Source organism: Pseudonaja textilis, chromosome 14 (genome assembly GCF_049901715.1).
Source record: "Pseudonaja textilis isolate UNSWEBS1 chromosome 14, rPseTex1.2, whole genome shotgun sequence".
Taxonomy (NCBI): domain Eukaryota; kingdom Metazoa; phylum Chordata; class Lepidosauria; order Squamata; family Elapidae; genus Pseudonaja; species Pseudonaja textilis.
Window position 1 is genome coordinate 316,654 of NC_142003.1, and position 17,142 is coordinate 333,795.

The window sequence follows — 17,142 nt, forward strand, 5'->3', positions numbered from 1 at the left end:
AGAGGTTGCCATGAGGTGCAGCTGGAGGCTTGTGCGATTTTGCATTCCCTTCCCCATAAGTGTGGGCATGTATCTCTGCAACAGTCTTGTCACCCTCTAAACCCAAAGGCCCTTGGAGGCAGAGAGCTGCCCCTCCTCCCTTTCCCATGGGGGGGGAGGGGTGGCTGGGGGCTCAAGGGTACAGATCCAAAGAAGCAGATCCTCACCCTCTTCCTCTATAGGGGCCACTCAACCCTTTCCAGGAGCACCTTGGCTGGGGGGCAGGGTGTGACAGGCAGGACAGGGTCCCCATCCTCGCCTTCCCCGGGAGAGGAGGTCGGGAGGGCAGCTGGGCAGGGATGCTGCTCCACCCCGGCTCCTGCACCGCATTTCTAGCCCTCCTTGGCTTTCGGGGGGGGGGGGTGCTGCGGCCGGAGGTTGACGCAGATGGCCGTTGAGAAGCCTCAGCTTTGGGGCCGGGAAAGTCCGGCGGCTTTCTGGCCTGGCACGACTCGCTCGGGGATTCTGGCCGCGGGCCGGCAGTCGCGAAGTTGAGGCAAGGCGCGGAAGCCGGGCGCCCACGATCTTCAGGACCCTGGATAGAGTCCGGTAGCCTCTTCTGAGCCCCGCTCCGGCTCTGCTTGCAGAAGGCGGACTTCAGCTCCCATCATGCTCTGCCAGTGCGGCTTCCGCCCGAGTCCATTGCCACGGTTCTGTTTTGACTAGCTCTCAGGTTGATTGACGGCCTCAGCTCCCGCCCTTTCCCCTGACGGGCGCTTGTTGTTTCCCTGCTGAGTGCGGCGCCTGCCGGGAAGCGTCGTCCGCGGATAGGCGAACGGGCCGACGACTGCCGGGCGGGCGGGGAGTGATGACTCGCTTTCCCGTGGTGCTCCGCGCGGCAGCGGCCTGCAGGCCTGCCTGACGGGCGACACAGAGGGGCGAGCGCCGCCAGCTCCTGCCCAGCCATGGGCTCCCTGCTCAGCCGCCGCATTGCCGGCGTGGAGGACATCGACATCCAGGCCAACTCGGCCTACCGTTACCCGCCCAAGTCCGGTGAGGCCCGGCGCTGGCTCCGGCCGCCCCCCCCCGCCCTCTTCCCCGCTTCGGGGGGGGCTCTCCGGGCCCCGGTGGCCTCCCGGGCACAGGGGCAGAGCTTCCCTGGGGCGGGGCAGTCTACCCGAGCACCGGGTTGCGGCCGCGGAGGGAAAGAGGCGCGGGGCTGCTTGCAGAGCCCAGCTGGAGGGCCCCGGAGGCCGCCTGGGCCACCCGCCGGTGGGAAGCCGGGGTCGGCCGGGGGGTCGCGCTGGAGGCCGCCCTGCCCTGCTGCTGCTGCTGCTGTCGGGGTCCTCTGGACGGTGCGGAAGGCCCGGGAAGCCGGGCGTGGGCCGCGGAGAAGCGGGAAGGTCGGCCGTGGAAGGTCCTCTCTCCCTTTCTCTCCCCCTTTCTCTCCCCCTTTCTCTGGGCGCCAGGGAACTACTTTGCCAGCCACTTTTTCATGGGCGGCGAGAAGTTCGACATGCCGCACCCCGAGGGCTACCTCTTCGGGGAGAATATGGACCTCAACTTTCTGGGCAACCGGCCGGTCCAGGTAAGCGCAGGCGCCCTGTGAGCTTTTCCCCTAAGAACCCGCCTTTTATTCAGGGTCCAAATGAACGTGGGGGGGTTTACATCTGGGGGATAAATTAATATTTATATATTTTGTGTACGTGTTTCAAAAAATAGCTCTTGTTTAAGATTTGCACTGCATTAAAAAAAAAACCACAATGTGGGAAATACTGAATTTTAATTGACGCTTTTTCTAAATTCTGAATTTGAATGCAGTTCTGCTTTTGTAGATAATGATATACTGAAGTCATAGTGTGCTGAAACATAATAAGTTGGCTTCACGCCATGTGCCTAGAGAGTCCAGCCAGGAATGAATCCAGCCTATAATGCTAATTGGGCTTCAAAGTCTTGGACTGACGGACATGCCTGTAACATGGATGCCGCCCCAGGGAAGCCAAACCACCTCAACCGTTGTCCTTTTGCAGGGGAGGAGAGAAATTCTCCCACCCGCTTTGTCTAGACCACGTCATGCTGCCCGCCTGCCTTTCGCCCTGCCTCACAGACTCTGGTTTGCCTTTCCAGTTTCCTTACGTGACCCCAGCCCCTCATGAACCAGTGAAGACCCTTCGGAGCCTGGTGAACATCCGCAAAGACTCCCTGCGCCTGGTCAGGTACTTCAAGCCAAACTGGCGGCTGGGAGTCCTTCCGCTCCTGGGAAGGTTCTGTGATCTGTTCCCTGCGGTTAAGGCCAGGGCTGCCTACTGGTGGATTGTTTTTCCCTTTGTCCAGGAATTCCCTTGCCATGTTTTTCATGCTTTGCCAATGACGGGGAGATGGCCTTTCTCACTTGTGGCCAAGCAGGGTCGATTTGGTTTGAGCCGCAGCACTGCAAACGCTTGTTCTTTGTGCTGCCCAGCCTTTGAGGCCGCCTTCAGCGGATCTTCCTGTCTCTGAAGGCCTCTCGTAGAATGGCCAGGCAGCAGCTGGGAGTTGCACCAGTTAGTTGGGAAGGAAGCGACCAAGAGACCCAAGTAGAACCTGGGCAGAGAAATTAAGGGAAGATGAAGGGTGTCCCTAGCTATCAAAAAAACAATTTTGGTCTATTCTTGTTACTATTTATATTGTAAATTCTTTTTTAAAAAAGCAAGTAACAAGTATTAAAGATTAAATCTTTGGGGGCACAAACACATTAGCAGAGATTGCCAACGGTGTAATTGTGGAGCTGTTAATGCAACAGTATTTGGAAAAGGCTGGGAAATGTAAGGAGATTGAGAGACTTTAGCTGCCTAACTGACCTTTTGCCCTTCCGGTGGGTGGATTTTGTTCCTCTGCTGATTTAGCCTTCCTTGGTGCAGGTACAAAGAAGATGTTGACAGCCCCACAGAGGAGAATGGGAAGCAGAAGGCCTTGTACAGCCTTGAATTCACCTTTGACGCAGATGCCCGGGTGGCCATCACCATCTACTGCCAAGCAGCAGAGGAGCTCATTGGTGGCATGGCTGTGTGAGTGCAGGGACTGTGGAGTTGGCCAACCAGTGGGCCTCTCGAATCCGGCTTCTTTTGGTGGCGCTTCTGGGAATGTGAATGTTGCTCAGTTGGCTGCTGCTGACAAGCGGTAGCTCCAAGTCTCCTTTGCAGAGATGGGGGGAGGGGGAGGGTGAAATTTACGAGGGGTTGGTGTGTCTGTAGGCCCAGGTAGAGCCAAGCGCTGCTTCCTGGGATGCACCTCCGACCTTGTTCCTCACCTGCAGCTACAGCACAAAGAACCCTTCTCTGCAGTCGGAGACAGTGCACTACAAGCGAGGGGTGAGCCAGCAGTTCTCCCTGCCCTCCTTCAAGATCGACTTCTCCGACTGGAAGGATGAAGAGGTGACTCTGCTGTCTTCTTGCTGCTTCCCAAGTAGAGGAGAGTCAGGGCACTTTGCGACGGGGGGAGGTTTGGCTTCCTTGGTCTTTCTTCAGGGCTTTGGATGCAAAGCCATTGGGTTCATGTGGCACCAGAGCCGACCTGCCCGCCTCTGGGAAATGAGTTCAGCTGTGGGAACCATCAGGGGGATCTGAGAGGGCAGGAAGGTAGCATCTGCCTGGCCTCAGTTGCGTCAGCCAGGGTTCCACTGCTCCGTCCAAGGAGCCATTTTGGCCCCCGTCTCAGCAGGAGAGGAATGAGCCAGCAGCCACGTGGATGCCTCTCAGAGGAATGTTCTCTCGTGCACTCAGTCTGGGGCTAATCTCTCGGCCTTTCCTTCCAGCTGAACTTTGATCTGGACCGGGGCATTTTTCCAGTGGTCATCCAAGCCACAGTAGACGAAGGCGATGGTATGAGGCAGATTCATGCCTGTAATTGGGCAACACCCATTAGGGCTATGTCAGGTTGTGAGCGGGGGTGGGGGTGGGGGTGGTGTTGAAAAGGAGGGCCAAAGGGGTTTGGAAAGCTGCTTGTTGAGTGGTCTGGACTCCACTAACGTTGGCAAGAGTGCCAACTGTTCGATCCTTTGGGAGGCTTGCAAAGAACAGGCTTCTCCCATTCTGCTGCCCCTGCACCCCAGCACCCCAGCATCAGCTGCTCCCTTTAGTCCTTGGGATTTGTCCACTTGTGCCTCCATCCCAAGGGAATCCCTTGCGCCCCCAATCTTGGCTGGGAGAGCCGAAGTGGTCTCCAACAGAGGTTTCACCCAGCAAAAGGGTTGCCTGACTATCTCCTCCCTGCTGGGAGACGTAGAGTTGGCCCAGCTGCTGGACTCCTAGTTTGGATACTCACAGGTCTTATCATTGCCTCCTAGTTGTTGTGGAAGTGACTGGCCACGCCCACATCCTCCTGGCTGCCTTTGAGAAGGTAAGAAGTTCTCCTGCAGGGCTCTGGATTCCTGCCCCCCACCCCCCATGGCTGGCTTGTCCAGAGCTTTGATGTGTACCTTTAAAATGCAGTGCCGCACCTGGAGAGTTGGGTCTGCATTCTAGTGATTGCAGGTATAAACTAGGTTGGGTTGCTTCTTAATATTCCAGGTGGTGTTTTGACTGCTATGTTTTTCTGCTGCAGCCGGAAACATTTGCATCCCAAGCTTTAGGTCTTATAATGTTGCCAATCCAGGAATCTCTGCAGCAACCTCAGAAATTGGGCTGGGGGTTTCCATTGCAAGCAACTTGGGCTGCTTACCTTCTCTTCCGGCGGAGCTAATCCGTTTCCCTTCTTTCTCGCTCACCAGCATGTCGATGGCAGCTTCTCTGTAAAGCCCTTGAAACAGAAGCAGATTGTAAGTGTTCTCCTGCCGTCCTGGGGGGCTGAATGTTTCCCCAGTGGAGCCCCCCCGTGCTCTCTTACTTCCGGGTTTCTCACAACTGGGAAGCTCTGTTGGGTGGCAGGGAAATGCCCAGATTGCCCCCCTCATTCCCCTCCCCCCCAAGGACCAGCCAGGCTGCTGCTCCTGAGCCTCTGAGCAGAGTGCTGGGCCTGACAGTAGGGAGAAGGGGTGGGACCCCCTGCTCCCCTCCTGGGTCGGGGGATGAAGAGGAGGCCCTGCCTCAGAGAGGCTAAGTCTAGGCCTGGACCACAGCCCCGCTTGCTGCTGCAGGGACCTTGGGCCCCTTCTCGATCCGGGTTCAGCGTGGGCTTCAAGGATTCTTTTTGACCCAAATCTTGTGGAGCTCTTTAGAAAGGGATTTTAGAGTCGTTTTTAATTGGAAACAAGAACTTGGAATTGACTTGGGACGGGCAGGGACACGTCTACTGGCAGTCGGGGCTTGAATGTCTGCTTGTCCTGCCCCCCTCCCCCCCCCGGCAGGTGGACCGGGTGAGTTACCTGCTCCAGGAGATCTACGGCATCGAGAACAAGAATAACCAAGAGACCAAGGTAGGGAAGGAGCCCCCACCCCTCCCCACCCCCAGCCAGGAAAAGGCCAGGTTGGTTCTCCCAGCTTCTGCGTCTGCCCAGAGGACTTCTTCCCTGAGGGCTGGGAGGGGCTTTTCTGCCTCCCCTGGTCAGAGGAGGCGCTGGATGTCCCCCGGGGTCCCTGCTGTCCTTGCTGCAGGCCTTCAGCTTAGCTGTGCCCATCAGAGAGGCCGGCCACTTGGGAGATGTGGGGGTAGGAAGGTGAGGAGACTCCCAGCTCACCCCCTCCCCCATGTCCATCTGATAGCCCTGCGATGATGAAAACAGCGACAACAGCAACGAGTGTGTGGTGTGTCTCTCAGACCTGCGGGACACTCTTATCCTGCCCTGCAGGCACCTCTGTCTGTGCAACTCCTGCGCCGATACCTTGCGCTACCAGGCCAACAACTGTCCCATCTGCCGTTTGCGTATGTGGGGGAGGGGGGGGGCTCCCTTCCTTTGGGTGCCTGAGAGGGGCCGAAGGGAGGCTGCCAGAAGGGCAGGGGTCCCTGAGACTGGCCCACCCCTAATGCCTTGCCCAGTGGGTGCTTTGGGCGCTCGACCCCTTGGGCGCCAAGGAATGTCTCTCCCTTCTCCCCCAGCCTTCCGTGCGCTGTTGCAGATCCGGGCAGTGAGGAAGAAGCCGGGCACCTTGTCGCCACTCTCCTTCAGCCCCGTCTTGGCCCAGAGCCTGGATCGGGAAGAGCATTCGGTGAGCCTGGCAGGGTCCATCAGGGAGGCCCCGTCCCCTGTCTGGAAGGAGGGAAAGTGGTCGAAAGCGCCCTCCCAGGGACGCCAGAAGCCGCTCTCCACCGTGGGAAGGAAGTTTGGGGTGCTAAGATGATTCCCCCGCCTTGGCTCTGTTTCAGTCCCTGTCTGAGGTTTTTATTCTTGATGTTTCTGGCCAACTTTGAGGGTTGCACTTAAAGGTGGCGTTTGTGTTACAAATTCAGGCTTTGGCAATTTCTTGTGTGGTTGTGAGAGCAGAGCTAGCCTGGTGCTGGTCCCTGTTCACACCTGGAACTGTCCTTCTGCCTCCCTGCAGTGCTCGGACAACATCCCCCCAGGGTACGAGCCCATTTCCCTGCTGGAAGCCCTGAACGGCCTGCGCTCTGTCTCGCCCTCCATCCCCTCGGCTCCCCTCTATGATGAGATCAGCTACTCCGGGGTGCTGGATGGCCTCCCTCCACCTAGCCGGCCCCTCGTGGGGCTTGACCGAGGAGGTGTGGAGAACAACCACCAGAAGAGCAAGCACAGCAAATCCCCGGACAGGTGAGCGGCCGAGCTGGCTGGCCCGGCTGTTCCCACAGGTCCCGCTTGCTTCCCTTCGGGAGGGAGAGGTGTTGCCTTTCCCTAACGACCACTGCAATCCCCCCCCCCCATTTGCAGTGCTCTCCGGTCCCCCTCCTCACCGATCCATGAAGAAGACGAGGAAAAATTCTCGGAAGACCTGGCCCTGGAGCTGCCTCTTGCTGGGACGGGGCACATCCTGGGTGAAGACAGCTCCCCTGAGGTGAACCTCTCTCCATTTTAGAAGGGCTCTCGTACCCTCTTCCTCCTTGGAAGGCTCTGGTCAGCCCAGCACCATGGTTTGTGGAATGTTGAGGAACAGCCACACGTGTCTTGGAAGCAGCAGTTTAGGCTACGCCAGAGTGCAGCGTATCTTGTGGCTGAGCTCTGCCGCCCCCCCAGCCTTCCCTGGTGCAGGACTTGGCTAGTTTGCTCCTAGCCAAGAGAGAGATTCCTGTGGAGACCATTAGCACAAGCACGTGGCCAAAGAGGATTTGCTTTCCTTGGGAGCTTTATCATTTGGGAGGGGGTCCTCGATTTCCCAGATCTTCCCTACTTCTTCAAGCCTGCAGCCCAAATCCAGGCAGAAATGGAGGGACAGATGATTGCTGTTGCTGGGCTTGGAGGTCCCCCCCCCCGCCCCCCCAAGGGCTGTGGGAGGCCCTTCTGACAGGGGACGGAAGGCACTGCTGACGTTTTTCCCTTGTGCCTCGGAAGTGTTTTCTTGGGCAAAGTGGAGACAGGCATGTAACATAAAACGAAATATTGGTGCAGTAGAACTCCCTATGTGGCGGAGGTGCCTGGTTCACACCCAGTGTGAGGTGCAGAGCTAAGCTTGCCCTGTTCTCTTCTCCCCCAGAGCCTGGCAGCTGAAGAAGCCGAGGTGGTTACTGCCCTGCCACCAGGTGAGCCCCCTGGGGATTCGGGGGCAGGATGTCTTGGGGAAGGAGGCTTGTTTGGTGCCAGGGCTGCTGCGGGATAGATAATTCCCCCTGGTGGAATTGAGCCCCAAAGGTCCCATTAGAGGCAAGAGACAGAGGACCGACGCCTGCTGGGTGCAGAGGGAAGGTCCTGGGCAGCCCGAGGAAGCGGGTTGAGGCCTGCTTCAGCCTCAACCCCAGTGGGCTTCCTCTGCTGCCCCCCCAGGTAGCCAGCCTTCCTCCAGAAAGGGTCTTGTCCAGGAGGGCAGCAAATCCTGTGAGGCCCTCCAGAAAAAGGAAAGTGAGCTGCCTGCTGATGTCTACCTGCCAGGTAAGGGCCCGCAGGTCTCGGGGAGCCTGGCCTGGGTCTTGGGCTCCTTCCTTGCAGCTGGCAGGAAAGAGCCTGGCTCCTCTGCACCTTCCTTTTCGTCTTTCCTTCCTTCTGTAACTCCCTGGGGGCTGCAGTGGGGAGAGCTGGGTCGGCCCCCTTGGCCCTTCCGGCCCTCCTCCCCAAGGAAGGTCGAGCCCCGCAGGCAGCTCGCAGATCAGTGTGGGAGGCCCAGGTGTGTGTTGTGGGTCTCAAGAGGGCGAGAAGCAGTGGCTCAAGATGGGGCCTGGTCAGTGTTTGCGGGCTGGGTGGGACAGGCGGGATCCATTCCCCCTTGGAGCCCCGTGTTTGGCTCGACAAGGGGCATCATCGACTCTGAGCCTTTTTTCTAACATCTCCCTCCTTTCTGTCTGCCCTCTGGCCCTGTCCCGCCTGGGCAGCCCTTGGCCCGGATGCCTGCTCTGTTGGGATAGAGGAGTAAGTCGGTACGTCTTCACTTTCTTCCTGTGCCTTGGCAGGCGCCTTCTCCAAAGCTGGGTTGGGAAAAGGGCAGCCACAGCCGGGTGGGTGCTCATTCTCGAGTTCGGTTGGCCCTTTCTGCCCGCCGCCATCCAGAGAGGACGAAATGGGCCTGGCTCTTCCAGCAGTTTTGCAGCACTCAAACAGCTTCTCTCTGCCGCCTGGCTCCCTACAGCCCTAGGAGCGCCAGGGCTGCCACACTGCCGAGCTGCCTCTTCTCTTCTCCAGGCTCTTCGGACTTCACCGGAGCCCTCCCAAACCGCGGGAGCAGCAATTCCGGGCAGCCGTTTCTCTTCCTTCAGCCTCACCTCTGTGTTGAAAGTGGGCCGAACCCATCCTAAGTACCTGGCCCGAGAATCAAACTCCAAGCACTGAGGCCGCCCACCTGCAAGAAGCTGGGGCCCCTTTTCCCTCCCTCCCACCCGGAAGGGACACGGCTTCAGACACAAAGCAAAGCAAGATGGACCCGTTTTTTTCCCCCCTCCTCCTCCTTTGGGCCGCTCTCAGGCCAGCACCCTGCCTCTTTCCCGGATGTGTGTCTTTGTATGGACGTGCATGACCCCTTTGTAGCCGTGATGGGAGACCCCTCCCCCCTGGTCTGCTGCCATGGGCAGTCCTCTCCCCAGTGGGGACCCTTTCCAGGCCTCTGCTCTCTCGCTTAGGCGTTCTTGGACGCAGCCAGCCGTTCGGGGCCTGTGCGTTAGAGGGCTGTTCTCTCCATCTCCCGGCCAGATGCAGCACTTGCCACCTGCTGATTGCAGCCACGGTTCTGGGACTCTCCTCCCCCTCCAGCTCCAGGCCTCGTGACTTGGGCAGGAGGCGGCCCCTTATTCTGCTGCCAGCCACTCCCCGCTGCCCTTTCCGCCTCCCTCCTGCAAGTCTCTTCTAGTGCCTGTCTTCTTTCCACACCTAGGAGGTGGGTTCCTATATTTATAGTAATAAACCTACTTTTGGTGTCAGTCACTTTCTGGTGCTGCTCATCATTTGGAGCAAAGGAACGGAGGGGTTGGTTTGTCAGCTGTTTGAGATAATCCAGACCAGAAGTATAAATTCTAATACCACTATTATTGTAAGGGTGACCGGACAGCATGAGGTTGTGCCTGGTGTTGGAGGTGGGGAGAAATGCCTTGGCCTGCCTTTGAGGCTGATTGTTGGTGGGGGCTGTGGACACCACCTCATTCTGGGCCTTCCTGAAAGTGGAAGTAAGAAATGTTGGCAAATTTTGGCAGCCGAGGCGGTTTTGTGTTTATACTGGGCGGTGGCTAAGCTTTCCTAGGTTGCCCAGTAAACTGAAAGCAACGCTAAAAGCATTTTGGGCAAAAATGCTATGTTCCATTACGAACAATCTTAACGGGTAAAGGCCAGATTTAGAAAAAGCTGGGAATTTCCTGCTCCGTAGAAGGCAGAGGCTGATCAAGGAACACAAGTCTCACGTAGCCCCAAGGGGAAGTGTCAGACTCCAGTAACCATAATCCTGTGCCACTTCCACCCAACCATCCCTCTGGCAAGCAGCAAGACCAAAACTCTGGCTTTGCCAAGTGCCAGGGAGGGTTGCCCTGTTCTGTCCTCCGAATGTTGCCCTCTAGAGCAGAATGCTGCAGGTGAATCAATCCACAATATTTTCCACATGGCATCACCTCTCAGTGCCATTCAATTCACACCCTCAGCAAAATTCAGCACCTCCTTATAACAGCCGAAGTTTTCACCCTAATTTCACTACTTCTGAGAGCTCAGCAGTCTGTCAGGGCCTTTCCAGCTGCACCTCCTGGAATCAACAGCCTGCTATTTAAGGACAGGTTCCCACTCCCTGTAAATGTTTCTGAAAGGAGTCCTAGCTGGATATAGTTCTGTGAAAAAATGGAAGGTCGGTCCAAACCTTGGTCTCGCTCTGTACATCCATGAAGCTCCACATTGGTTCCCAGTGCACACCCACCGGGCTTAAGGACGACACTGCAGAATCACCCACAAAACAAACCCTTTTAATCCAAGACATTTAAAATGACTGGCTGACGTGCTGTTCAATAAATAAGGAGACGGCCCAATACAAATGCCTTTTGAGGGAGGAAGGGGAGAATTTGCTTACACAACAGGCAGGCATACAGGAACGATGGAGATGCACTATTCAGAAAGCGTAAGCTGAAACACGGATGAAACTGCACCGTCATTTTCAAGCAAGAGCTGGTTTGAAAGCACAAAACCTTTCAGGAAGATGCTACGCTGGGCCTGGCCTTTAAATGGTCCTTCCACTTGGAAGACGAGAGGTGCCACAGGCCTCTGGCACAAGCCACGTCATGGCTGGCATTGTGATGTGGCTTCACCACTGAACAAATTCTGAAGGGTGTTCATTACATCAGGATGGTGTCGCTTGTCCCCAGGATTGACCCTCGGCCGTTCGGACTCCCCTTTTATCACAGATGGTGCCATCAGGGAGCTGAGGGGGTCCCCAAAGTAGGGCAACCTCTGCCTGAGGCACTGGTAGAGTCTCGTAGGCTGATTTGCCCTCTTCCCAAGGCCTGCTGGGAGCAAAGGGCAGCACCTCTGCAGGGCATGTTGCTGCTCGGGGCAGCCAGCAAGATGGGCAAAACCTGAGAGGCCTGCAAGTCCCCTCCCCCAGCCTCTTCTTCAAAGCTCTTTTGCTAATTCAGTGTCCCCACCACCACCCAGACACAAACACACACGCACACACAATCTGCCTGAACTCCCCAGGTTCAAGGAAGGTTTCCACTTGGAGTGCCAGCCAAAGAGCCAAAGTGTGAAAACGCGGCCAATATTGGAGAATGGAGCTCCTGGAAACGCAACTGTCCCAGGGCAGGCAAGGGAGTGGACCTTCGTCGGGGCTTCCCAGGCTCTTCCTACCACAAATACAAGCCGAGGATTCCAGTTTAGCACTAAAGGTGGAAGCCTGCTGCTTTCTCAAGTGTTTGCAGAAAGGGGTGACCAGGAGCACGTCTTCCAGGAGCATCAACTGGGCTATGTCAACCGGCTGGGATGCAGGTCTTGGGAGGTGATGCTACTTATCTATGCTGCAGGTACGGGAGGGGGAGGGGAGGCTCCCCACAGCACCTTTCGAGAAGGGTCAGCGCTGTTGGCCTTTAAGACAGCTGGAGCTCGTCCAGGAGAGGGGAAGCCATGTTTTCCCACTGCTACTGAGGGGCCAGAAATGACCTGCAAGGCTGAACGCCTGGCCCTTTGTCCCAAGAGCTTACACCGAGGATAGGGAATCACTTGTGCAAACCACAGCTGGCCCAACAGAGGCCCAGCAGGCCGAAAGAGCTTAAGATGACATGTGCCCATTTTGCGAGGAGTGTTCAAGCCTCTTGCTTCTGCCAGGAAGGAGAGGGGCTCCACTGCAGCTGCCCCCTGAGGCCCAAGGCAGAGGGAGGGAGAGCAGGGCAGCCTCTTTCCCTACTTCCAGTCCACACTTTAAGGCCAAGTTCAGACTAGCAGAAAGCGAGATATGGAGGGTGTGTCTGTCCTTCGGCAGCCTGGAAGAGCCAAAGGCTCCCCTGGGCAAGAACTGCTCAGCCGAGAGAGGCATCCCTGAGGGACGCGGAGATGCCGAGCAGCAACCACCTGGGAGGAGGCCTCAGCTGCCAACAGTCCTCTCGGATCTACGGTGCCCCTCATGCCAAGTATCACCCCACTGCAGAGAGGCTGGTTGGGGGTAGAGCCGCCAGGCCATCGCCCTGACGTGCCGGAGCAGCAGAGCTGCCTGTCTTCCTTCTGCTCGGACTGAAGAGGGGAAAGCGGCAGCAGCAGCAGCAGCAGCAGCAGCAGGAGGAGGAGGAATTCTGTCAAGTCCACCAACGGTTGAGGGTTGGAGCCATGTCAGCTGTGCAGAGGACTCCCTAGAAGAGAACCACAGTTGAGGCCCATCAGTGAGCTCAGCCCAAGTAACTCCACAGGAACGGAGAGGCCCCCCTGCTTGCTCCAACCTGGGAGTGTTCTATGACACAGATGGCTGATGGATTAACTAGCAAAGGTCGTGGAGGGCAACCCGTCCAGGAACACAGCCCGATTGTTGGCCTGAGCCAGGCAGGAGCTCAGTTGCATGGACATGCACATCTCTCCCTCCTCACCCCATTTGAACGTATTCCTGGGATGGCTTTTCCCTTATGTTGGCCACAAGAGAGAAGGGCTGGAAGGCTTTTGGAGAAGAGAAACATGGCCATGATGGGTCATCAGCCCTCTATGTCCTGAGCCACCAAGACCACAGAACAAGGCAATGGGCGGGCTGGGTGGTTGCCTACCTTTGGGTCACATGGTCCGGCTATATTCAATGCCGCTCTTGGCTGAAATGCCCGACCAGGGCAAAAGGTTGCAGAGGATGTTCTGGGCTTGGCGATAAATCCGCTGGGGAATTGTGCAGGGGCTCAGATTGGCCAAAGTCGAGCCGATGTGCTGAAGATAGTCAGTGCCCTGCTGTTAAGGAACCCACCAGGCCAGGAGAGTAGCTAAAAGCCAGGAACAGCAGCCCAGAGGGAATCATGTGGGCCCACAGTTACCCACGAGCCCCACAGCGAAGTGTCCCAACCCAGACCTCTTGATTTGAGTACCATGTCCCTGTAAAAGAATGAGCCTCACCCGGATCCAGGAGGTTGTTTCTCAAAACTCACAGACCGGCCAAGGAGCAGCCAGATGATTAGCAAAGGATATAAAATGGTCCACGGTGGGTGTCCCCCATTGATGTAGAGGACGTAAGTGAAGCCATCTTTGAGGACCCCTCTGATGGAATAGTAGTAGGGCAAGTAATGATGCTGCTTAAAGTCTCTGTTTTCATAGAAATGTATTGCCGTGTTGTTGGTGGTCAGGACATGTAGGTAAATGGCCTTGCAGTGATCCTGGGCAGTGGTCGAAATGTGATCTTTCAGGTTTTCCAACAGAAGAGAACCTGCCACCAGACCAGCAGCCATGTTAGAAAGGACCTACTGCCATTCATTATATTGTTCAAACTGATCAATTCACAGATAATTGGCTCTTTATTCTGGAGCAGGAATTGCTGAACACTCCTTCTCCACTCCCAGGCCATCCTCTTTCATACCAGGGAATCCACATAGGATAAGGTCTTGCCAGGATAGGGGACACATACAATTACAGACTAGGGTCAGACCATTAAGATCTGCATTTTTAAAAGTAGCTCTTGCTCTCCTGACACATGCATGAAGCCAGTTTTTCTATACCATTTAAATACTTGCAAACAATACAAATATTAAAAACACGGTTACCTATGCCATGCTTTCGAAATTCTTTCACCACTCCTAGGCTTAGAATGTAAGCAACCTGAGTATCAACTGGAAAACCAGAAGCTAAAATATCACCATCCTAGAGAGAAACTCAAGAAAGACACAGTGAGGATACAGACGTACCAAGCCTCTTTTTCAAGCATGCTCAATGTCTATGGAAAATCTGGGAATGGTTTGGATAGGAAGGCAGCGAAGGAGGGTTTCGGGCGCATGGGCAAATCTCCCCTTATGCTCAAAGGGTTAAAAAAAAAGAGGAAAGGAAACAGGTGGTTCCCAACAATTATCAAGAGGATAGTCGGAAGAGGAGACCTTGAAGTCCACCCCAAGTCTCTGTTACTGATGCAATCTGCCCCCTTTTAAAGCTTCCCCATAAAAGCCTGAAGATCAGGGAGTTGCACAAGAACAATTTGGTTGGGAGATAGAATGGTGCAAAGGCCCCCAAAAGCAAAGGCTGTGCGGGGCAGAGCCTCAGCATTTTACCTCTTTGTGCACTTTGGCTCGACTCTTGATCTCAGCAACTATCATGCCCACAATGGTGCCACGGTAAGTCGCAGCCAGGGAAAAAAACTTTTGGTTGGAGGTGATGTCCTGATACCAGGAGTCAGGGTATCTGTGGGAAAACAGCAGAGTAGTAAAAGGAAGGAACCAACAATTGTCACATATACAGGGATATCTGTTTCAAACCACAACAACCCAATAAAATGAAAATGTTGGACATTAAACATAATACAGACCAACTTTGCACTAATTATGTAATTCCCATCAAATACTTTTGTTTACTAGGAACATTTCTGAGAAATTTATATAATTCATTTTAATATTTTAAATTCTTAAAATACTTAATTTTAATAACATTTACTAAATATATCATGCAAGTTCCAATTTTATCTTATCAGAAGATGCAATGTTTCCAAGTCAGTGACTCCTACAATTTTGCCTGCAGTTTCACTGGCACTAGAAGCCCTCCAAAAACACATGGGCCTCCTCCCCAGCTGTTCTGTGCTTATGACAGGCTCCCAGCAAGACAATAATATCCAGGCAAGAATAGATTATTGCTGGGTAGGGAATTGAACGAGATGATAATTTCATTCATGAAAATATTATCACTTCCAAGTTGTCAAGTGTTTAAGTGGAAATCCAGTTCTATATTCCTTTTTACACAGTTCAAGGGCAGATTTCATTCTGCCCTAGCAAGTGGCTATAGGCAGACAAATGCAACATACTCAATGGGGAACCAATCACCACAGAGCTGTTTGACCGTGTCTATGTCATCATGACACAAAAGGCGAAGGTATATTTCGCTGAGTGCGGTCGGAGGCACCTCCTCTGTCATTCACACCTGCAAAGAAAAGAGATGCAGTTGGTGGTTGCTGCAACAGGTCCTGTTCATCAGCCCTAGCCCAAATCCAGAGGTTCTAAAGTTGCAGGAGTCCAGTTTCCAAAGCCCCTAAGTCTGTTGTTATCTACTCAAGCAATTTATCTACTGCTTCTTTTGAGCTACAATCCTTTTCCCACAGAAAATTACTGATAAATATTAAGCCAGCAAGGCCTGAACGGGCTGAGTAGGCATGGTTAAAACAATGCTTAGCAAAATGCTAAGCTGACTGACCAAGTGCAAGACAGCAAGAGTACATATGTTACATGACACGGTAAATTGATACCCGTACTTTACTCTTAAACAAAAATGCCAAAAAGCCACATTAGTTACATGATAAAATCAAACCTCAGCCAGGGATCTAGATAATAGTTGTGTTGCTATTGCATAAAGCACTATAAATAACCGTATACACCCACAGCGATACAGTTGTTTGCCTGTCAGGAAGGAGAGAAATTAAAAATACACGAGGTCAGAAATACATTGCGGTCAATTGGACAGATGCATGGAAAGGAACGCGGCAAAACTGCTCGTCTTGATTCTTCCCAGAACATCTCTTGTTATTCAGCGCATGGGCGATTTAAGGTTGACCTATTTCCATGTAAGCGCCCAGCCCCGACAACACAACGGAATCCAGACTTCCTTATGAAGCCAGTCAAGTCCTCCATCCCGCCCCAATTAGGCAACAAAACTGCCCCTATGAAGCCCGCATTTCCCAGCAAGCTTTCCGGGAGCTGCTTTCCTTTAACAGCGCAGCGGGGCGGCCTTCCCGACTGACGCCAAGCGGCTCAAGCGGCTTCGCTCAATAACGCTGGAGGCCGTGGCTGCTCCTGGAAAGCCGAGCCGCCTTTTTGCGGCGGCGTTCTTCGGCCCCGAGGCGAAGCGCCTCCTGCGCCGCTTCTTCTCGGCCGCTCGAGAGCTTCGGAAGGCGCCCTTCGTTCTTCTCGCCCATCCCGGCCGGGAGCTCGCTCGGAACTTTGGGGCGGCGGGGCTCCTCTTGCCCTGGGCGGGGAAGAGGGGCGGCCGGGGAGCCTCCGGTCCACACCCGTCCAGCAGGGCCGCCGGGACCCCTGGAAGGCCAGCGCCGGCGGGGATCCGGCGGGCGAGTCGCGCTTCCCGGGCGGTGAGCGGAGCGAGCGCGGCCTTCGCCCGGTCCCCGGGAGAGCCCCCCCGGCAAAGCCCGACAGCCGCGGCCCTGACCTCGCGAGAAGCGCCGGCCCTCGCTCACCTGAGAAGGGGCGGCGGCTGCCCCAGCTCCTCGCTCAGTGCATCCCGGACCAGAGGCGGCGGCGGCGGCGGCGGCGGCGCACCCCGCAATAAGGCGCCGCCCCATTGGCCGCCGCAGTGCCACCTTACTGGTATGACCTGAGGAAGCGAGTTGGCGCAGGCGCAGTTCCTCCACCCGGAGCGCGGCTTCGCCCGAGCGAGCCTCCTCGCCCAAAGGCAGTCTACCGGCTGCGGCCTTCTCCTGGGCCCTTCTCCCGCGGAGACCGCAACCGGCAGCCCGCCTCGGGGCTGCTCCTGGCCATGGAAGCTCCACCGTCGTCGTTCTCTCTCCGCCGAGCAGAGACGGAAGCCCAGGAGGGCGGTTGAGCTCCGCTCATCGGCGGAGAAACGCTGGAATTCCTAATCTGACGGCTCTGAACAAAAGCCAAGGAATAAATTGGGGCGCAGCTGTCAGAAGCAGCCCTAAGAATGAATTGCTGCGAAACAGGTCACTGGAATACACGCCATCTCTAAACTGTGTTGCATCTCGAAAGAGAAGTCAGTTTTGACCCTGTGGAACTTCTGTGGGAATCATTCATGGTCGGACCAGAAGGCTGCTTCCCAAGTGTGATTTGAGCAAAACACCTGCTCTTCTCTGCTGCAAAGCCAAGTCCTTCCACTTTGATGAATATATAAGTTGTGCATCCCGATTTCAAAGAATGAAAGTGGTTTAAGTCAGGAAGTAATCTGGCCTTTAAAACAAGTTCTCAACAATTTATAATTTCTGTGAAACTTCAAGGGTCCAACAAGGAGGAATACTGACATCTCAAGTCCAGTAATGCATCTTTTCCTTAACCATGAAATGCATTTAA

The 17,142-nt window shown here is 55.2% G+C and overlaps 2 protein-coding genes across 3 annotated transcripts; one reads left to right on the top strand and one right to left on the bottom strand.

The window, feature by feature from the left end:
* The first annotated feature begins 872 nt into the window (after positions 1-872).
* On the top strand, positions 873-9,409 carry MGRN1 (mahogunin ring finger 1). 2 transcript variants are annotated; one of them, XM_026704483.2, is made up of 17 exons: positions 873-1,032; positions 1,449-1,567; positions 2,107-2,195; positions 2,880-3,026; positions 3,275-3,392; positions 3,773-3,839; positions 4,304-4,356; positions 4,727-4,774; positions 5,303-5,371; positions 5,658-5,817; positions 5,992-6,101; positions 6,435-6,661; positions 6,779-6,902; positions 7,539-7,584; positions 7,826-7,930; positions 8,368-8,412; positions 8,675-9,409. In XM_026704483.2, the coding sequence occupies exons 1-16, from the start codon at positions 945-947 to the stop codon at positions 8,406-8,408; spliced, it is 1,611 nt and encodes a 536-aa protein (XP_026560268.1). In that variant the 5' UTR covers positions 873-944; the 3' UTR covers positions 8,409-8,412; positions 8,675-9,409. The 2 variants fall into 2 exon arrangements, with proteins under 2 accessions (XP_026560268.1, XP_026560267.1); XM_026704482.2 differs by lacking the exon at positions 8,368-8,412.
* Positions 9,410-10,404: 995 nt separating this feature from the next.
* Positions 10,405-16,414, bottom strand: NAA60 (N-alpha-acetyltransferase 60, NatF catalytic subunit). Its single transcript, XM_026704501.2, has 7 exons — positions 16,293-16,414; positions 14,913-15,028; positions 14,170-14,299; positions 13,672-13,768; positions 13,103-13,337; positions 12,697-12,860; positions 10,405-12,294 (listed from the first exon to the last, which is right to left on the bottom strand). Exons 2-6 carry the CDS (start codon positions 15,020-15,022, stop codon positions 12,704-12,706), a joined length of 729 nt encoding a protein of 242 aa, XP_026560286.1. The 5' UTR covers positions 15,023-15,028; positions 16,293-16,414; the 3' UTR covers positions 10,405-12,294; positions 12,697-12,703.
* Between the last annotated feature and the right edge of the window lie 728 nt (positions 16,415-17,142).